The sequence below is a fragment of the Microcebus murinus genome, chromosome 19, assembly GCF_040939455.1.
Source record: "Microcebus murinus isolate Inina chromosome 19, M.murinus_Inina_mat1.0, whole genome shotgun sequence".
In the NCBI taxonomy this organism is placed as follows: domain Eukaryota; kingdom Metazoa; phylum Chordata; class Mammalia; order Primates; family Cheirogaleidae; genus Microcebus; species Microcebus murinus.
The window spans coordinates 21990308-22009325 of NC_134122.1; the positions used below are offsets into that span (position 1 = coordinate 21990308).

At 56.2% G+C, this 19018-nt stretch overlaps 1 protein-coding gene across 2 annotated transcripts in view; it reads right to left on the reverse strand.

The window, feature by feature from the left end:
- Nucleotides 1-9325, reverse strand: part of INTS1 (integrator complex subunit 1) — a 32741-nt gene extending 23416 nt beyond the window's left edge. The window contains exons 1-13 of one of the 2 annotated variants that reach the window (XM_012759304.3): nucleotides 9250-9325; nucleotides 8918-9016; nucleotides 7959-8249; nucleotides 4781-4977; nucleotides 4493-4630; nucleotides 4022-4181; nucleotides 3754-3859; nucleotides 3457-3643; nucleotides 3209-3354; nucleotides 2973-3114; nucleotides 1765-1941; nucleotides 1012-1120; nucleotides 276-396 (exon numbers count right to left, since the gene is read on the reverse strand). In XM_012759304.3, the coding sequence (XP_012614758.1) occupies nucleotides 276-396; nucleotides 1012-1120; nucleotides 1765-1941; nucleotides 2973-3114; nucleotides 3209-3354; nucleotides 3457-3643; nucleotides 3754-3859; nucleotides 4022-4181; nucleotides 4493-4630; nucleotides 4781-4977; nucleotides 7959-8249; nucleotides 8918-8975 (1832 nt within the window). In that variant the 5' untranslated portion in view covers nucleotides 8976-9016; nucleotides 9250-9325. Of the gene's footprint in view, nucleotides 1-275; nucleotides 397-1011; nucleotides 1121-1764; nucleotides 1942-2972; nucleotides 3115-3208; nucleotides 3355-3456; nucleotides 3644-3753; nucleotides 3860-4021; nucleotides 4182-4492; nucleotides 4631-4780; nucleotides 4978-7958; nucleotides 8250-8917; nucleotides 9159-9249 lie in introns of those variants that run through there. The other variant, XM_075995234.1, reaches the window with a different exon arrangement.
- Between the last annotated feature and the right edge of the window lie 9693 nt (nucleotides 9326-19018).

Below are 19018 nucleotides of genomic sequence, written 5' to 3' on the forward strand. Positions count from 1 at the left end.
GAGAACCCACCACAACCACCTGTGAGGTCAGGCTGGCAACCACTGGACGCTGCTCACAAAATCACCGCAGGACAACCTCGGCTCCCACCAGACAGGCCCCACCCACCCCTGGGGCAGAGGCCCACGTGAGAGCCCAGCACACACAGGACACCTGTGTCCACTGCCACTGTCTCGGCCAGATGCTACAGGTTCCTGTGTGGAGCCCTTGCGTGTCCCAAGCCAGTGGGCAGAAGCTCAGGCAGAGGCCAGGGCGGGGCCATCACAGCTGTCCCTACCAGTGCACGTAGTCCTTGGGGGCGAGCTTGCTGATAGAAGGGACGACGGTGTGAAGCCACCAGACAGCATCCCGCTGGATAGCAGCAATCTGGTTCTGGAACGAGCGCAGCACCTCAAGGTCTAAAATAGACAAGCAGGTTTAATGGCTGGTCTGTTCAACGGACCAGCTACTGCCATTCGAGGCCAGCACTAGGATAGAGACTGAATGTTACAAGGCAGTGACTCAGGGCACCCCAGCTTCCAGACCACCTACAGGTCACACGGGTGGAAGCTGCCTTGGTTGGAATAACACTCCAGGGAGCATCTGGCAACCCTGGCGAGGGCCCAGGAAAGCATGGGTAACCGGATCCTCGAGTTCAGACAATTTCACACCACCCCAATGCTTATAAGGCCTCTGCGGCCAAACCTTCCAGCAGGATTAATAATGAAACAAGCTGGGCTGACTTAAAGACCCCCTGTTCCCGTCTCTCCCTCCTGCCCTTGGCTGAAATGCCTCCACAGTGGACATCAGATCTCGAGTGTGCAAATGACGCACACAGCGAACAGGCCCTGAGCTGGAGCTGGTGTCCAGATGGGCAGTAACACAACAGCTGCAAGGAGTCCCATTAGTCCCCTTGAGTGGCTGCACTGTGGGACCACCCCCTCCCAGGCTGCTTAGGGGACAGCCTGCAGCCACAAGAGTGCTGCCTGCCACCAGCCTGGACCCCGCCTGACCGGAGATCCTCACGTCCTTACTCCGCTTCTCTCCCTTGTCCCAGGCAATGCCGGCCTCCTTCACCTGAGCCGTGATGCCCAGCATCATGGACACGGCCAGCACGTCTGTTATGTGAACCACAAACCGCTCCTGCAAGCACAGGAAGAGTGGGGTTTGAGTTCTGGGAGGGCCTGCACCTAAGAGCTTCACTCCATGCGTACAGGCACAAGCAGGGATCCAAACACCCCAGGTACTACTGTGGCAGGAGGGGGCTCCAGCAGGAGGTCTTGCAGCCCAAGAGCAGTGGGCAGCAAGGCCCTAGTCAAGTCCCTGGAGAGAGGCTGGGCCCAGAGAGCTAGACAAAGCTCCTGTCCCAAAGAGTGGACCACCCCGTAGGTTGGCCGCACACCAGAGGGCCCCTGCAGTGCATCACTCATGTACTCTCTCAAACCTGGCCCGGGCAGACCCTGCCTTGCCCCGCCTCCCTGCTCATACCACCCCCAGCCCCGAGGCTGCAGTTCTGTCCATGTCCAGCCTGGGGGTACCAATGCCCTTGTACTTTGTAAGCCCCTCCCCCAAGATGTAGCCTATACTTCCTTCTGGGACATACAACAGCAAGTGGCCCTCACTCCTCCCTGCACCCGCCCCCCAGCAGAGCACAAACAGGGCAGGGGGCATGGGCAGATCCACGACTGGGGACAGCTGCTCGTGGGACCTGCAGTGAGAAAACAGCACTCCAGCCCATCAGGCTGCAAGGCCATGACACCCACAGCACAGAGAGGTAACCGAGGCACCTTGAACTCCATGTCCAGGTACTGGGGCTCCTTGCGCTCCTGCATGAGCCCGAGGCAGAAGGCCTGGAAGTTGATCTCATGCTTAGTCTGCTTGATGATTTCACGGAGCAGAGCCCGAGAGGCCCGGAGGTAATCGTCCTTGTTGGTCAGCAGGTCCTGGAACACCATGGCTAGGAACTGGGGCAGAGAGAGGCCACAAGGGCGGCTGTGAGTCGTGTCCTTCCCACCAGGGCCCTTCCGTCCCAGCCCTGCTCCAGAACGTGCCCACCTGCCTTCCTGCACACAGCCAGGCAGGTCGGCATGCGAAGGCAGCACAGCATCTCACAGAGGGACTTGTCCTGAGGTGACAGCTGCCTTCGCCCTAGCTGAGAACTCCCCAAGAGCAGGGGCTACATCTTCTTTAACAACCTTGGCAACTAGCACAGGGGAGCTAGTCCATGCTGGATGAGACGCGGGGTGCTGAGTGCTAGGCAGCACAGCCACAGATGAACATGCGATCTCAGCCCCACCCTGAACCTCAAACTGAACAACAGAAACCCAAGAGCTTCAATGATCCAGCACTTGTCTTAAACTGCTGCTGCAAAGTTGACAGACCTGGTCGTCAGAACTGGCACTAAGCCCACCTTGATGTCTTACACACAACTGAGCCCAAAAGAAGCCTAATGTGTCCATAATGTGAGAGGTTTTCCCTGCAAAAGAGACTCCAAAATCCAACCCAGCAGGTCAGCAGCCCCTGGCCGGCAGCCCCTACAGCCAGGACCCAAAAAGGCCAGTGCCCGGAGGGTAGGGGGAAAACCACTGCTCAGGAAGGTGGGACTGGCTCTCAGCTGGGAAACTGGTGGCTTTTTAAGGCTTGGGACTGCTCCCTCCCGGACATAAGTTTCAGTTTGCAAGAAAGACCAGTTCCAACTCTGGAACTAGCTGAAAGTCAAACTCCAGGTAGTTTCAGGCGCCCTCACCCCCTGCAGACCCCGGGAGGCAGAACACTCTTCCAGCAGCACCACCAAACCACCTGGCTCCACCTAGACACCCAGGGTGACAGGCGATGCCACATGCCCCCCAGCAGGAGCCCCTGCCTAGTGTAGAGAGGAGCAGTCAGGCTTGAGGTCCCAAGACAGGGGACTGCCTGGTCCCACACACCAAGCTGTGCCACGCTCCCAGGGAGCACCTGCTGCACAGCAGAACTGCCAGCGCCCAGGAGGCCTCACCTTAGGCGCCAGCTCTGAGCTGTGCTGCAGCACGGTGTACAGGATCTGCATGTTGTTTGGGTTCCGGGCGTTGGAAAGTTCATTGAAAATCACAAACTTGATGGTGGTGCCCAGGTTGTCCTTGTGAGCATTCAGCAGTTCCCTGGAGCAAAGAGCCAAGCGAGTGGATAGTGGGCAGGGGGTATAGAGGGCAAGGGACCCACCCCGCCGCCCACCGGCTCCTGCCTGCGGTGTACCTGACACAGAGCATGTAGTGGTTGAGGAGAACTTTGGGCTTGAGGCGAATTTTGATCAGGTGGGAGATAACGTCCATGTCCTCAGAACCGTGCGTGTTGCAGTTCATGCAGACAGACATCAGCAGGTCCTGGGCTGGCCTGGTCAGCTGCAGGGAAGCCAGAGAATCTATCTATCTCGAGGCCGCAGGACCCAGCAGGTGGTGGCACCTGTGCGGCCCGCTCTGGAGGGTGCCTCCCGCCACACTCACCTTGGGGTTCTGCAGCCACATCTCCAGCTTCTGCACAGTCATCAGCCGCACCTCCTTGTAGCCACAGGTGGAAGTGAGAAGCCGCAGGAGGTTCCTGGAGACGTTGTCGATGGGCTGACGGCGGTTGAGCTGGTCTCGGAGCATGTCAAGAACATACTCTTCCACGCTCTCTGCCAGGTCATCGTACCTAGGCCAGAGGGGGGAAGGAAGGAAGGGAGGAAGGCTGTCCTCCAGGCGCCCCACCCCGCCTGCCTCCCCGCCACACCCCGAGAGGCTGGGACTACACAGCACACCTACCTGGGCATGAGCTGGCCCTCCTGCTCGGGGCTCAGCTTCTCCTCAGCAATCAGCAGCTCCGACTGGCTATCTTCCTCCTCTGTGAGTGAGGGGTGCGGGCTGCTCCCTGCACAGACCACAAGAGGGCCCCAAGGAGTGTTCTTCCCGCCCCCTCCTGCCAGCACCTACCTCCCAAACCCAGGCTCCATGGAGGGAGGTGACCTGAGCCCCACCCCTTGGGCTGGATGCCACAATCCCAGGCCCAGCCCAGCCCCTGGTTGTCTCTTACCAGAGCTGAGGTCCCCACCACTGCGTCCCACCTCCCCCTGTAGGAGCATGCTCTTGGGGGGCATCTTGGTGTTAAACGCTGTCTGGATGTTGTCCACAAAGGTCCTGCAGTGCAGGCTGTCCACCCAGACCCGCTCCCCCAGCGAGTCTTCAATGTACACCTGCATGGAGAGGCACAGCTCAGGCCAGTGGCTGGATGTGCTGTCCTGCCTGCCCCTGACTGCTCAAGCATGTCCCCAAATGCCCACTTGCTGCCCAGTTGGGCAGGTGACCAGGAAGCCATCCCCAACTTCTCAGTGCAGGAGGGACAATGACATGACACCCCGAGGCTATCAGGTACCCCCTCTGGGGAGAACACACTCTGTTTGCCTCTTTCCTGCTGAGGTCTCCAGTGGCCACCCTCCCCTGTGGCACTCTGCTCTCTCCACCTCAGGGTCAGCGACCTCGGGAGCCCTACGGAGAAGCACCTCACCTTGACAAAGATCTCAGGCCAGTTTTCATCCTCCTCGTATGCAGCCATGAGGAGGTTACAGGCCAGCACAGACACCAGGCTGTTCCCCTTGGCCTTGAAGTTGATGGAGGCATCTCGCCGGAGGAGGCTACACAGAGCCTGCAAGAGAGGGCATGTGTCACCCGAGGGCCTCACCTGCACGCAGACCTGCATGCGAAGGCAAAGCTGAGAGAGAGAATGTGAGGAGAGACGACAGCCAAGCACCTGGCATGCCTGCCCCCACACAGAGGAATGGACGCCCACTCCCACCTCAATGACGCCCTCTGTGGCGAAGATATTGGGCTTGATCTTGGCCAGGTACATGAGGCTCAGGTACAGGGTGCTGTCCGGCTTGGCCCGGGTGACCTTCAGCTGCTTCACAGCCCCGCACAGCACCCCCTCGATCCTGTCGTCATTCCCCTCGAGCTCGGCAGCCTCTATCTCGTCCAACAACACTGTGGGCAGGACTGGGCGAAGCAGGAGGGTCCAGTTAGAGTCAAGAGTGGAGGTCACCCAAAGGCCATGGGGACACCAGAAAAACCGACCAGCAGAAACCCAGAAGGGGAGCCTCAGAGTCAGGCCCAACAGCAGACCAGCTTCCCACATGAGGGACAGCGGCAGTAGCTGAGGGGCGCAGGGCAGAGATGCTCCCTCGAGACAGGCTGCACACCACAGCTTTGGGGTGCTGGCCTAGCCGTCACTCCAGCCCTCTCCCCCCCTGCATCCCACATGGCTACCCTGGAAGTTGCCTATTTACAAGACACAAATTTTTCTGCAAATTGACCAATTTGTAGCCTCACTTTTCTCTTTTTTCTCCACCTCTGGTTGTCTGACACTGCTCATTGTGCCTTCTCTCTCTCCCCCCCCCACCGATCTGCCCTGCCACAGGCCTCTCTGCCTTAAGAGCGGCCCTCTCTTCTCCACGCCCTACCTCCTGCCCACATCCAGCACCTCCTCCTTTCCACTGTGTGCTTTCACACCCCTTTCGCTGAGCACTGGGCTCGGCAACCTTCCTTCCCAACAAGCACCTGCGTCTTCCAATGTCCCTCTTGGAAGCTTTGGGTCCATCACAGCTTTTTTAATGTGGTGTTTCCCACTGTTCAGTTGCAGCTATTTTTCCAGCTTTCGTTGTGATTTCTTCCTTTACCCAAGAGATTTTTAGGGTTGGGTTTTTAAATATACAAACTTACGGACGGAGGTGCTTTGACTGATTTCTAAATTAACTGCACCAAGGACAGGGCTCAATAGTATTTACTGGCACTGTAGACACAGCAGGCAGGACAGGTGAGTGGGCAGTCACAGAGGGATTCCAAATATAGACACCAGAAACAGCTGGACATAGCTTTCTCTCTATTTTACTAAAAATATCTAGTATCATAAAGTACTTTATCATTAAAAATATGCTTTTCATAACTATACCTCAGTTAATCTTCAAAACCACCCTTTATGGAAGGTGACGCTAAAGAAAATAATAAAGTGTAGCTAGCAAATCAGAGAAGCACCGATGAGTCAGGCCGTTCGGCCCTGTAATGACTTTCAATCTTCACCAGCACTTGCAGCCCAGGTGAGGACCCCACGCAGGGAGTCTGGGGCAGCTGCTGCGGACTCATGTCCCAAAGCACTGCCACACCATGTCATCCTGCTCCGTCTGTCCCCAGGTTCCTGCTGCCAACGGAACTGAGCACGTACACTGTCCACAATGCCCAGCCTCGGTTCTCACCACTGGGTGCTGCCCACCCAGACCTAGCCTTCGTTACCTAGTACTGTTCCACTTCCTGCTAGGCACAGCAACGTCCTTTCCTGCCTGTCAAATTTGTATCCATGCTTCCAGGCCCAATCTCACAGTGTGATTCCCTGATAATCCTCCTCCCTCTCAGGGCAGTCAGAGAACCCCATTTCTAAAGTCTTCACCGGACTCATTCCCAGGCTTGCATTACGCTAAGCTGATCCCTCCGTGAGTCTTTCCCTTAGAGTCTCTGAGCTCCCTGAAGGCAAAGGCCACAGGCCATGCAGCCTCCACTTTGCATATAACAAGACTCAGCAACAAATGGCAGCCCAACTTTAACAGATAAATCATTACCAAAGTCATCAGAATGCTTGATCTTTTCGACTCCTACAAACAAATGACCCTAAAGTAAGCTCTGACAGATACAAAAAACATACAGAGAAGGTTTGCCCTATATGTTCAACAACTGAATTGATTTAATACACAGGTCTCCTCTATAGCTATCAATGAGCCATTAAAAATGATCACTGGCAGGCCGGGCGCAGTGGCTCACGCCTGTAATCCTAGTACTCTGGAGGCCGAGGCAGGTGGATTGCTCAAGGTCAGGAGTTCGAAACCAACCTGAGCAAGAGCGAGACCCCGTCTCTACTAAAAATAGAAAGAAATTAATTGGCCAACTAAAAACATACAGAAATCCTAGCACTCTGGGAGGCCGAGGCAGGCAGATTGCTTGAGTTAGGAGTTCGAAACCAGCCTGAGCGAGACCCCGTCTCTACCAAAAATAGAAAGAAATTAATCAACCAACTAAAAATTTATATACGAAAAATTAGCCGGGCATGGAGGCGCATGCCTCTAATCCCAGCTACTCTCGGGAGGCTGAGGCAGTAGGATCACTTAAGCCCAGGAGTTTGAAGTTGCTGTGAGCTAGGTTGATGCTGTGGCACTCACTCTAGCCTGGGCAACAAAGTGAGACTCTGTCTCAAAAATATATATATACACAGAAAAAATTAGCCAGGCATGGTGGCCCATGCCTGTAGTCCCAGCTACTCGGAAGGCTGAGGCAGAAGGATTGCTTGAGCCCAGGAGTTTGAGGTTGCTGTGAGCTAGGCTGACGCCATGGCACTCTAGCCAGGGCAACAGAGTGAGATGCTGTCTCAAAAAAAAAAAAAAATTATCACTGGCAATATGCTGTAGAAAAGCAAGGCCGGATGCCAAATTAAAACGATTTGTGTGAGCGACAGGATCACAGATGAAGCTTAGATTTCCCTTTGATGACTTTGCTGTCTTTCGACTGAGAAAAGGAGGGAATAAACTCTTCACTGCTAATAACTAGGAAAAAAGGATAAACACAGTGTAAATCACCTCTCAGGTTCAGAAAAACACCATAATACACAACCTTGAGAATAAGGATGCCTCCACATCCTTATTATCCTTCTCGCCACCAGAGCTCAGAAAAGCACCTGTCACAAAGGCTCAACAGACACATAGGGTGCACAAGAGAGTGAACCAGTTCTCACAGGATGGCCACGGGCAGTCCAGAATTCAGAAGTGCAAGTGGAGTAAAGGCACCCACATGAGAACAAATTTACAGACACCCTTTATCCCAAAGGACCTATGCCATCCAGATGGCATGAGGCCTGAAAGTAGTACCTTTCCTGAACACCTAGTGGACTGACAGTGTGTGGGAGACATTCTCTGGGGAAGCCCACCGACTGACTTTACCTTCAATTGGCACCACAGATGGTTCTTTAATTGAGGGAGAAATGGCTCGTTTTTCTGCCACTGCAGCCTCAGCCAGACGTCCCAGGGCACTCAGAGGGGGTGTGGAGGAGAGTTTGGGGCGTTTGGTGAGGCCGGTCAGAGCTGAGGCACCAGACAAAGCAGCTGCAGCATCCCGCTTGCGCTCCGAAGGCAGGCCGGAAGGAGCTGGTTTTAGCAAGGTGGACGCCGTTTTCGACTCATTGGCCTGACCCTTGGAGCCCAGGGCAATGAAGTCTCCTGGCGGAGGGTGCCCTGCAGAGAAGGGAGAGAAAAACGTAGCATATTTGCAACACCCAAGGTGGAAAAAAACTGACCCCACTGTCCCGTTATTTCAGACGGGATTAAACAAGGGTCAGAGGAGGCAAGAAATAGGCCTGAGGTTACTCAGCAAGTCAACAGCAGAGCTGGGACTGGGAGAATGTTGACATGTTATAGCTGACAGTTCAACAGTGCTTGCTAAGAACCAGGCCGTCTCCAACTGACATATGCTAGTTTGCTTAGTCCTCAACAAGTTTCTGAGATAGGTACTATTATTCTCACTTTACAGAGACATCTGTCGGTTACATGCCCAAGCACGTGGATAGCAAAGCCAGGCTTTGAACTGAGGCAGTCTGGCTCCAGAGTCCGTGCTTCTAACCACTATATCGTGCTGCCTCCTGCCTCCTGGCACAGGAGGGTCCTCCCACTACTGTCTGCTGCCTCCGATGCTCAGTCTGAAGCCAGATAAAATTGTCCCAACTGCAATCGCAACTGTCCCAACTCCCCCAGGGACTCTAGAGCCGCTTAGGACTGAGGGCTGTTTCTCCAAACCTAATTCCTGGAAACGGCCTTTGCTGCTGAACAACTAAGCCGCAAGGCAGGCTCCAGCAGTCAAGAAACCCCGAGGACCCCCAGCGCACGAACAAGGAGAAGCGACGCACCTGAAGGCTTGGCCGCGGCGCTGGGCCTCCGGACGGTGGTGGGCTTGGCCCGGTTCATCCTGCCCCTTCCCCTCGCGTATCCAGCTGCTGACGTGTCACCTGAAGAGGTGGTCAGCACGAAGTCATCCATTCACTCATTCGCTCCCCTTACCGCAGGCGCCTGGGGCCCGAGGACGCGCGAGCCTGCCGGGCAGGCGGCTCGGCGGTGTCTGCACGGCCTGACTCCGACCCGCCGGGAGGGGCTCAGCCAGGCCGCAGCAGGCGGCACGGACGGCTGGGCGCAGAAACCGGGGAGCCCCAGAGCTAAGCACCCAGCGCTGCAGCACACTCACCTCCGACCCGTCGCGGCGGGTTGCCCGTCGCAGCCACGGTCACCCGGAACCGGAAGCAGATCTCATAGCTTTCAGAGGCCCGACTTCCGGAGTTACCGGAAGCAAAACAGCGCGGCGGGAGGCTAGAAGGTTAGGGGCCCGCGGTGCCTGCAGCGCCCCCTGGCAGCGGGGGCTGGCGGGCGCTCGGCCGGGAGGTTGGGCTGAGGGCCGGGGGTCGGGGCCGGTCCTGCCAGTCCTGGCCGGGGCCTGGGGCTCGAAGGCAGCTCTCTGCTGGCGAGGGGCGCGTGGCCACGGCGGGAAGGCGGGGCCGGGCGAGGGCGCAGGTGCCCAGATAGCCGGGGGGCCGCAGACTGTCACCGGGACCCAGCCCTACCCGGACCACAGCTGTCACCGGAGAGGCCTCGGGTGCAGAGAAAGACCCCAGACTGCAGCAGACGCGTCCCACGTTTGCGCCCAGGGCGTAGGAAGGATCACGACTGCAGGCTTTTTTAAAAGTAAATGCTCTAAGAAGGGGCTCAGGGCCCTGTAGTCGATGTACGGATCGGGGGCACGTCCTTCTGGACGCAGGTCGCGGTTTGAGTGGGGAGTCCTCGCCTGAGTTCGTGGTTCCCGCGGCGCGGCCTTCCCACAGCTGTCGTCCACCTGCGCTGCCCCCCGCGAGCAGGCTCGGCCACCTCCCGGCCCTGCGACAGCACCCCTGCGTGTCCGCGCTCCGAGCAAAGGGTCTCAGGGATCCCAGGGGCTCCTGCTGGAAGTTAGGCTGAGGTTGGGCAGCCCTCGGGTGAGGACAAGAAAGGCCCCAGCGGCTGCGAGAACCAGCCTTGGGAGCTGAAGGGCTCCCCCCAGGTCTCTCTGCATGCCGCTGGTCTGAGGAGGGGCACCCAGCTGCTGGCTGTGGTCCCTGGGGGGATGTGGGGCCGCTACCCGCTGGGTTGCGGTGTGTTGGGGGGAGGACTCCAGAGAGGCAGCAGTGGGGTCACCTTGTCCCGTCTGGGGGCGCTGGGGTCAGTGTAAGAATCTAAGTCAGAATATCCCTGTGAAATGCCTGGTGCCTCTGGCCCCCCCCACACATGGGCCGACCTTACTGTCTGGTTGTTGCCAAAGCTCAGCACTGTTGTATCCTAGGAAGCAGGATAGGAGATCCTGGGAGACTGCCGGCCTGCAGCCCAATCCCTTTCCTTAACTGGGGGTGGGAGGGGGCAGTGCTAACTGAGAGAGGGAGATGCAGGAAGAAAGGCCTGGCTCTCTGTTCTGCTTCCTCAGAGCTCAAGTGCTTGGATCCCTCTGGCCTTGGGTGCAAAGCTGAGTCCAGGTCTGCCCAGACCCCCAGCCATATTGTTGGAGCCCCTGAGCCCACAGCAGGAGGGACTGCAGCCCAGCCACAGAGAGGAGAGGCCAAGGGGGCCAATGCCTTTCGACCCTGCCCTGCCAGCCACCAGCTGGCAACTCATCTGCCCTTGTGGGCTGTGGGTAGGGGTGGGAGGTGTTAGAGCAGGTGGCCTTGGCACCTTCCAGCCACCAAGACTTGGTCAGAGAGCTCAGCCCATGACTGTCTACAGCCCAGGATGAACAAGGATCCTTGTCCCCCATTCACCCTGTGGCCCCAGGGCTGGGCTGATGAGTGAAAGACCCCCACATTCCACTGGTGCATGAGTTCTTGGGGGACAGACAGGAGCCACTTCCAGGTCTTCAGGGCCAGGCACAGAGAAAGTGCTCAGAAGACCTGTGTTCACTGAGCACCTAGAAGTGGATGGCCACAGCCAAGAAGACAGGCAATAGCAGGTCCTGGCAACAGTGTGGTGGTGGTGGGGGGGGATGTGCAACAGCTGGGAGAACAGCCAACAGCAACTCACACCATCAAATATAGACACACCACGCAACCCACCAATTCTGCTCCTAGCTACTACCCCAAAGAATTGGAAACAGGTGTTCAAACAAATACCGGTAAACAAAATGTTCACAGCAGCATGTTTAAGGCAGCCAAAGGGTGGAAACAAATGTCACCAGCTGATGGATAAAATGTGGCACATGTGCATCAGTACAACGGAATGTTACTCAGCCATGAAGAGGAAGGAAGTGCTGATGCATGCTACAACACAGATGAGCCTTGAAAACATGCAAAATACAAGAAGAAAGTCACGAAAGGCCACTTATTGTATGACTGCCTTTTATTTGAAATGTCTGAGAGAGGCAAATCCATAGAGGCAGAAAGTAGGTTAGTGATTGCAGGGGCTGAGTGAGGGAGAGTGGGGAGTGACTGCTGAAGAGTTCGGGTGGGGGGTTCATTTTGGGTAATGAAAATGTTCTAGAATGCAATAGTAGTGATGGATGCGTAACTCTGAATATACTAAAAGCCATTGAATTGTACATTTTAAAAAGGTGGACTTCATGGTAGGTGAGTTCTATCTCAATAAAGCTGTTATGGAAGAAAAAGAGTGGATGGATGATATGTAGTTTTAAATCACAGGTGCAAAATTCTTTGGCACTCCTGGCCTCGACAGGTGGGGTCTCTGATACTTCCCTTTGCATCCAGTCTCCATGGCTGCGTACACAGTAGAAACTGCTGGCAGTTTCTGGGCTCAGGACTCAAGAAACTGGCAGCTTCCACTTCCTCTCTATTGGGATGCTCCCACGTGGAGCCCAGCACCGTGCTGTGAGGAAGCCCAGGACATCCCGTGGAGAGGAACTGAGAGCGGCCCACAGCCCCCTGAGCTCCCAGAGACAGCCCAGGCCCACCACGCTGCACCAGCCCTGACGCGCCTCCACCCAGGCCACGTGGCAGAGACAAGCTGTCTCAGCAGAGCCCTACCCAGATTGCATATTCATGAGCAAAATAACAATTATTATTTTAAGTCACTAAGGTTTTATTTAAAACATTTTTAAATTTTGATGTAACTTCAAACTTCATAGAAAATTTGCAAGAATAGTACAAATTCCTGGACCCAGCATTGCCAAATGTCACCGTTCTACTGCCTTTGCCTTCTCCTCTTCTCTCTCTCCATTCATGCTTTTCTTCCTGACCCATTCAAGATTAAGTTGCAGAAGATTCCCTTTATCCCTACATGCTCGTGTTTATTTCCTAAAAACAAGGAATTCTCTTACATGACAACAGTATGATTGTCGACATCAAGACTCTAACTCTGAAACAGTACCGTTTGCTAAGCTGAGGCCTTATTGAGACTTTGTCCATTGTTCCAAAAATATCCAGCAGGACACAGTCATGATCCCGTGTTGCATTTTCCTGCTGTACCTCTCTGGGACCCTCTGGCCTCACACAATTCTTAAGTCTTCCTTTGTAGTTTGGGACCATGACAGTTTGGAAGTGTTTTGTGGGCTTGCCCTCTGTTTGGGGTTTTTCCTCATGGTAATGTTTGGATTGTGCACTTCCGGCAGGAAGACCACAGTGGCACTGTGTTCTCAGTGCATGACATCAGGAGGTACACAATACACAATAGCAATTTAATTATAATTCATCCCATTACTGGCAAAGTTAATTAGACCACTTTGTTAAGGTGATGTCTGCCAAATTTCTCCATTCTAAGGTTACCAATTCCCCCTTAGTAATTAGTACATATATAAGAAATGAGTGTAGTATGTGCTGAGACCAGGTAAATACCCCGTTATCCCACACCTGAGATTCGTGTGCAATGGCAGAAGGGCCTTCCCTCCTTTCTTCCGCATCTGTTCGCTGGCTCTCTCATGTTGGTATTCATTCATTTTCTCATCTCCATCAAACAGACTCATGAGTTCTCACTTTACTAAGTGGATTATAACCCTGTGCTATCATTTATTTTGATGCTCAAATTGTCCTATATCTGGTTGGTGGGAATGCATTCAAGCTGGCTTCTGTCTTCTTTTGTTGTGTCCTCACTATCCTTTCAATATTTTCTCACTTTTTTCCCCTTTCCTTGCTTTTGTTAAGCCGAAGTGTTGAGGTTATTTGTTACACAGTAATGAACACCTGGTACAGGTGACTGGGTAGGGGGATGGGTGAGCAGGTGGAGAGCAGGAGGACAGGTGGACAGGTGGAGAGGGCGTGGCTGGATGCTACTTGCCCCAAGAGGGGAAGACAGGTGGGCTGGGTGAGTGCATGGGAGTGGGGGAGAGGTGGAGGGGATGGAGGAGGGGTGGGTGGCTTGAGGACGGGTTTGTGTGGGCACTTAAAGAGAAGCCCTCTCTGTCTGCACCAAACCCCAGCCTGCCCCTGATGCTGCCCCAGTAGTGTCCCAAGCCTTCCTGCTGGGGTGGGTGAAGCTGGGCTGCTGCTCTTGCAGACAGAAGGTTCTGGAAAGACAGTAGGAAGGGAGCCCTCACAACCAGACCCAGCAGAAACTCTGCCCCAGGCCTGCCCACCTCCGCAGGCGTCCATGGGGACATCTGGCAGGAGCCCACAGAATGTGAACCGCACCGACCTCTGACCCAATCGTTCCACTCCTAGGATTCGGTCCCAAACGTGCAGAAATGCAGGCACCACCTCGAGCCCTGTCGATCTGTTCCCTGCAGAAGGGAAACTGGCTCAGTGTCATCTGGCCGTGGGGCCAGGAGGATGAAGCCACTGGTGGTCCAAACCACACAGTTCTCAGAAGCTGCTGCAGAGGGACACCCCCCCCCCGCCCCGCTGCGATGACAACACTGCAGGTGGGGGCCAAGAAAACCGTCACGGACCAGCGAGGATGAAAGGATTACATGTGTCCCAAAGTAGGAAGGGTCTGGAGAGGAAGACCAAGATGGCCACTCACAGGGACAGGGCAGGTGGGGATGGCAAGCCACCTACTTTGCATGTTGCTTTCATTTTGCAATTACGTCCCAGAAAAAACCTCAAACATTTCCATTAAAAAATGAAAAGTCCACGTGCCCCGGGGATGTCCAGTTTCCTCACTTCCCAGAATGCCCTCTGCAGAGGTCGCTGGCACCCAGCTCCACTCCCCCGCCCACCCAGCGGCTCCCCTCCCCCAGAGCGTGTGTTCCAGCCCTGAGGTCTCTGCCTGGCTGTTCCCCCTCCTTGGAATGCTCTTCCCATTCTCTCCTTCCCACCTGACAACCTCCATTTTCTCCTTCAAAACTCAGCCTCTCAGCTCTGCCCCTTCCTGCGGGAAGCCCTTAGGTTTCCCCCTCCCCAAGGCAGGCAGTGGCTGCTGCAAAGGGACCGCCAACCCTGCCTTAATGAACTGACAGGACGGGCAGGTCCTGCAGGTGCTGTAGCCCAGCAGTTTGCACATTTGGGCTACAGGTGCTGTGGGCAGGGCCTCCCTGGGACAGTGCCTGGCCCTTGGCATGGAGACCAAGTACTGTGCCTGCCCGAAACACTGTCAGCCGGTGAAGCCTGAGATGCTGGGGTCAGGGGTCAGGTAGACAGAGCCTCCCTCTTCCCCCACCTGTCCGTGTGGGGATGGGGTGGGGGCAGCAGGGGAAGAGCCAGGTGTGTGCTGGGGACCAAGCCCAAACAGCCCACAGCACCCACCAGTGCCTCTGCAGCTACAGATTTCATGGGGGACCCCAGGGCAGCCCCACCCCCAGAACACTGGGGCGGCCTGGGAAGCTGCATCCCACAGGCCCCCTGCGGATGCTGGCACCGTGTCTCCAGGCCTCCCCTAAGGCCTGTCTTGGCTCAGGCTGCCATAACAACCCCACAGACGGGGTGACTTCTGCAACAGACATTCATTCCTCAGTCCTGGAGTCTGGGAGTCCAAGGCCAGGCATGGGCAGAGTTGTCTTCTCCTGAGTCCTCTCTCCCCGGCTTATAGATGGCATCTTCTCCCAGTGTCTTCCCACGATGGTCCTCTGTGCGCCTGTGCCCTAGTATCCTCTCCTTATAAGGACACCAGTCACAGGGGACTAGGGCCACCCTCCTGACCTCATTCTAACTTGATTGCCTCTTTAAAGGCCCTGTCTCCAAATATAGCCACATTCCTAGGTCCTGGGGTTAGGGCTTCAGCGAACGCATTTGGGAGGACAGAGTTCACCCGCCACGGTCACCAAATGTAAGAGCTGGGATTTCAAAGGGAGCCCAGTCCCACTTACCTGTGTGGAGGGAGGGGATTGGGGTCACCGGGGCGTCTCGCTCTGGAAGGTCCTGACACTATTGAAACCCTGGCACATGGCGGGGGCTCCATTATGGCAGGAGGAAGGTCACCCTCCGGGAGGCCCCGCTGGCCATGAGGTGGGCGATAGGGGTGCTTGGGCAGTGTCCCCCTCACAGACTGAATCGCGCCCATATGCTGGGCAGTGGATGCTTGATGTGGGCGTCCCGGGACCTGCCTTGCAGCCAGCCCACCTTCCAGGGCCAGCACCAGACCCAAAACCCAGCGGGACTGTTCCAACTCAGGCAGGGAGCTATGCTCCTCCAAGCGAGGGGGAAACTCCGGACCCTTCTGTGGAGTCCACACCCTCTGCTGGGCGACCAGGAGTGGTCACCGCCCTGCCCACCCCCAGCAGGCAGCCGGTACCTGGGCAGCAAAAGGAGGGAGATTTGATTATTTTTGCATTTAGGATCTTCATTCCTTTTTTTTTTTTTTTTTGAGACAGAGTCTTGCTTTGTTGCCCAGGCTAGAGTGAGTGCTGTGGCGTCAGCCTAGCTCACAGCAACCTCAAACTCCTGGGCTCAAGCAATCCTCCTGCCTCAGCCTCCCAAGTAGCTGGGACTTCAGGCATGCACCACCATGCCCGGCTAATTTTTTCTATATATATTAGTTAGCCAATTAATTTCTTTCTATTTATAGTAAGACAGGGTCTCGCACTTGCTCAGGCTGGTTTCGAACTCCTGACCTCAAGAAATCCGGCCACCTTGGCCTCCTAGAGTGCTAGGATTACAGGCGTGAGCAGCCGCGCCCGACCATCTCCATTCCTTTTGAATAGATAAAACACAGACAAGAGTGAAAACCAAAAACTGAAGGTACAGAGGATGGTCCAGTCCAAGGTCTCCCCCGCCCCACCCAGCACCTTCCAGAGAGTCCTCCCGTCTGGTTTCATGCCCATCTTCCCTGCACATTCCCACATCCTCGTGCAATTCCATGTGAGTGCTTTCCTCGCTTTGTCACCCTGCAGGTAGCGTATTGTTCTTATGTCCTCTGCCTGGCTTTTCTCACTTAACCACGTCTCGGAGATGTGTCCACAGCAGGGCATTGGATTCGATCCTGCCCCTGCCACCAAGGCAGTCCTGAGCGCTGTACGCCTGTAGCCCCATCACTCCCTGCTGGGTAGGGCAGGAGGTCCCCTCTGAAGTAATACATGGCCATTCACACATGGCCACGAAATGTGGCCAAACACAGCACTGAGTGTGACTCCCAGGCTGCAGTGCTGGATCCAGCGTGTGACCGACCACATTCTCTTCCTACTGCTTCGCCGTCAGCCAGGGTCCCTGAGTGACACCAGGGCCCACGTGTCCTGCAACCTGGGATGCATGAGCAGTGCCCCCCAGCAGGAGGATGGGGGACTCATGTGTCCCTCCTGGCTGCCAGGAGCAGCCTGCACGGGACCTCGTCCAGCCTCTCCCCGCACCCTTCACCTGCATAGCCCAACTGCAGCCGGCCAGCCCCCCTACCCAGGCCTGCCGTCCTCTGCACGTGGGCCCTGTGCCTTCCGCAGAGGCCCTTACCCCATCCCCAGCCCCAAACCCAGGAGCCAACCCAGAGTTCCTCCTCTCCTCCTCTTCCTCCTCCCCCTTCTCTTTTTAAAAACAGCTTTATGAGTTATAACGATGCATGAAAAACTGCCGATATTTAGAGACGCAGGCTGAGGTGTGTCCGCACAGGCACACAGCTGGGACACCGTCTCTCCCACCAGTCCCCTGCCCTGCCCCCGGCAGCCACGGATCCGCCGTCTGTCACTAGAGACACGTGGTTTGCTTTTCTAGAGTTGTGTGTAAAGGGATTGCACAGGGTATGTTCTGTCTCGTCTGGCTGGCTGTTTCCGTTCAGCGTAATTACTTTGAGATCCACCCACGCCCCGTGTGCATCGACGGCTCCTTTCCATGTGTGGCTGGGTCGTGTTCCTGGCGTGGCTGGGCTGCACCGCGGTGCCACCACCAGTTCACCTGCCTACAGGCCCTGCGCGAGCACCGGGGCAGTGGGCAGGGCCGTCTTGCTGCGGGTTCCTTTGCATTTCCCTGATGACTCACGGTGTTGATCATTTCCATGTGTTTATTTGCCACCCATGTATCTTCTTTGGTGAAGCGTCTGCTCAAATTGCTTGCTCCTTTTTTGTTGGATTTTTTCCCTGTTAGTAAGATCTTCCCTCTCCCTTCGTTCTCATGTTTAATCAGTCCGCAGGTCCCACCAGCTACGACCACAAGATGGTCAAGTCCAACCGCCCCTCACCTCTAGCTCCACTGTGCCCGGGACAAGTCCCCCAGCCCGGGCCGCTGCACCAGCCACCCGGCTGGACCCCAGGCTTCTTCCCAACAGGAGCAAGAGAACTTTTTAAATGTTCACCCAACGTTCCTCCCCTGCTCAGAACTCCCCAATAGCTGCTGCTTACCCCCTAAAAGCAAACAGCCCTGGATAGTCTCCTGTGACTGTGGAATTGCCACAAACCTGACCACTTAAAACCACAGACATTTATTTTCCCTCGGTTCTGAGGACCAGAGTCCAAAATCCAGGCGTGGGTGGGGCCACGCCCTCCGAGGGCTCTAGGGCAGGGTCCTTCCTCCTTGTCCAGCTCCTGTGGCCCCAGGTGTCCCTGCATTTGTGGCCACACTGCTGTAATCTCTGCCTCTGTCTTCCCTCAGCCACCCTCTATCTGTGTCGCTCTGCCCCTCTCCTCTTCTGTCCCTCGTAAAGACACTGGCCTTGGGTTCAGGGCCGCCATCCTGGGTGGTTTCCTCCCAAGGTCCCACCTTGAGCATATCTGCAAAGACTCTGTTTCCAAAGACACGCCCAGTCCGAGGTGCCGGTGGGCGTGTGTTCACCCCACAAACCTCCATGCCGAGGACGCCAGGTCCGTGGGGTCTGGCAGCACGTCAGCCTCCTGCTGGTGTCTGGGCCCACCCCTGCCTCAGCCCTGCCGGTGCTGATTCCCGTGTCAGGTGTGCACCCAGGTGGCCCCGTCACCCCTCCACCCTATTCTGGTCTTTGCTTATGTGACTCCTTCCCTGGCCACTGTTTGGGAGGCCCCCCCCCCCCCCGCACCTGCTGCCACCTGAGTGTCTCCCTAACACTTGCCGTCCCTGCAGTCGCACTGCCCATCTGTCTCTGTCCTCATTACCTCTCTCCAGGCCTGACCTTGAGCTTTCACTGCCTGGTCCCCTAGGGATCAGGGCCACACACTGTGTTCATACCATTGGCGGGATGGCTCAGCAAGGCATGAACTCCCTGGTGCAGAGGAAGGGCCAGTCCTGACGCCATAAGTGTCACAAGAGTGGGCCTCTGTGTGGAGCGGGGGTGCTGTCTGGCCTCCCAGCCCCAACCATCCTGGGGCCCTTTTTCCTGTGACCCTGATGTGTGGTGAGGGCCAAAGACCACCTGATGCCGCCAGGACCTGGCCTGGTTACTGCCCAGTGGGGCGTGACCTCCAAGGACTGCTGTGGCCCAGGACAGGTCATTGCAGCAGAGCTTATGGGGTGGTCCCCACCTGAACTGGGGCTGGGGCTACTGGGAGAATGGGGGAGAGGGGAGCAGAGACCCAGGGCCAGACCAGCAGCGGGCAGGCCAGAGCTGCGTGTGGTTTAACTGCCTCTGTGCCAGGAAGCAGCTGCCACCATCCTCAAAGCCTGGGCCTAGACTGGGGTAGTCTCCCGGGACTCAAGGTATCCCTGGGGGTGAAGACTAGGCGT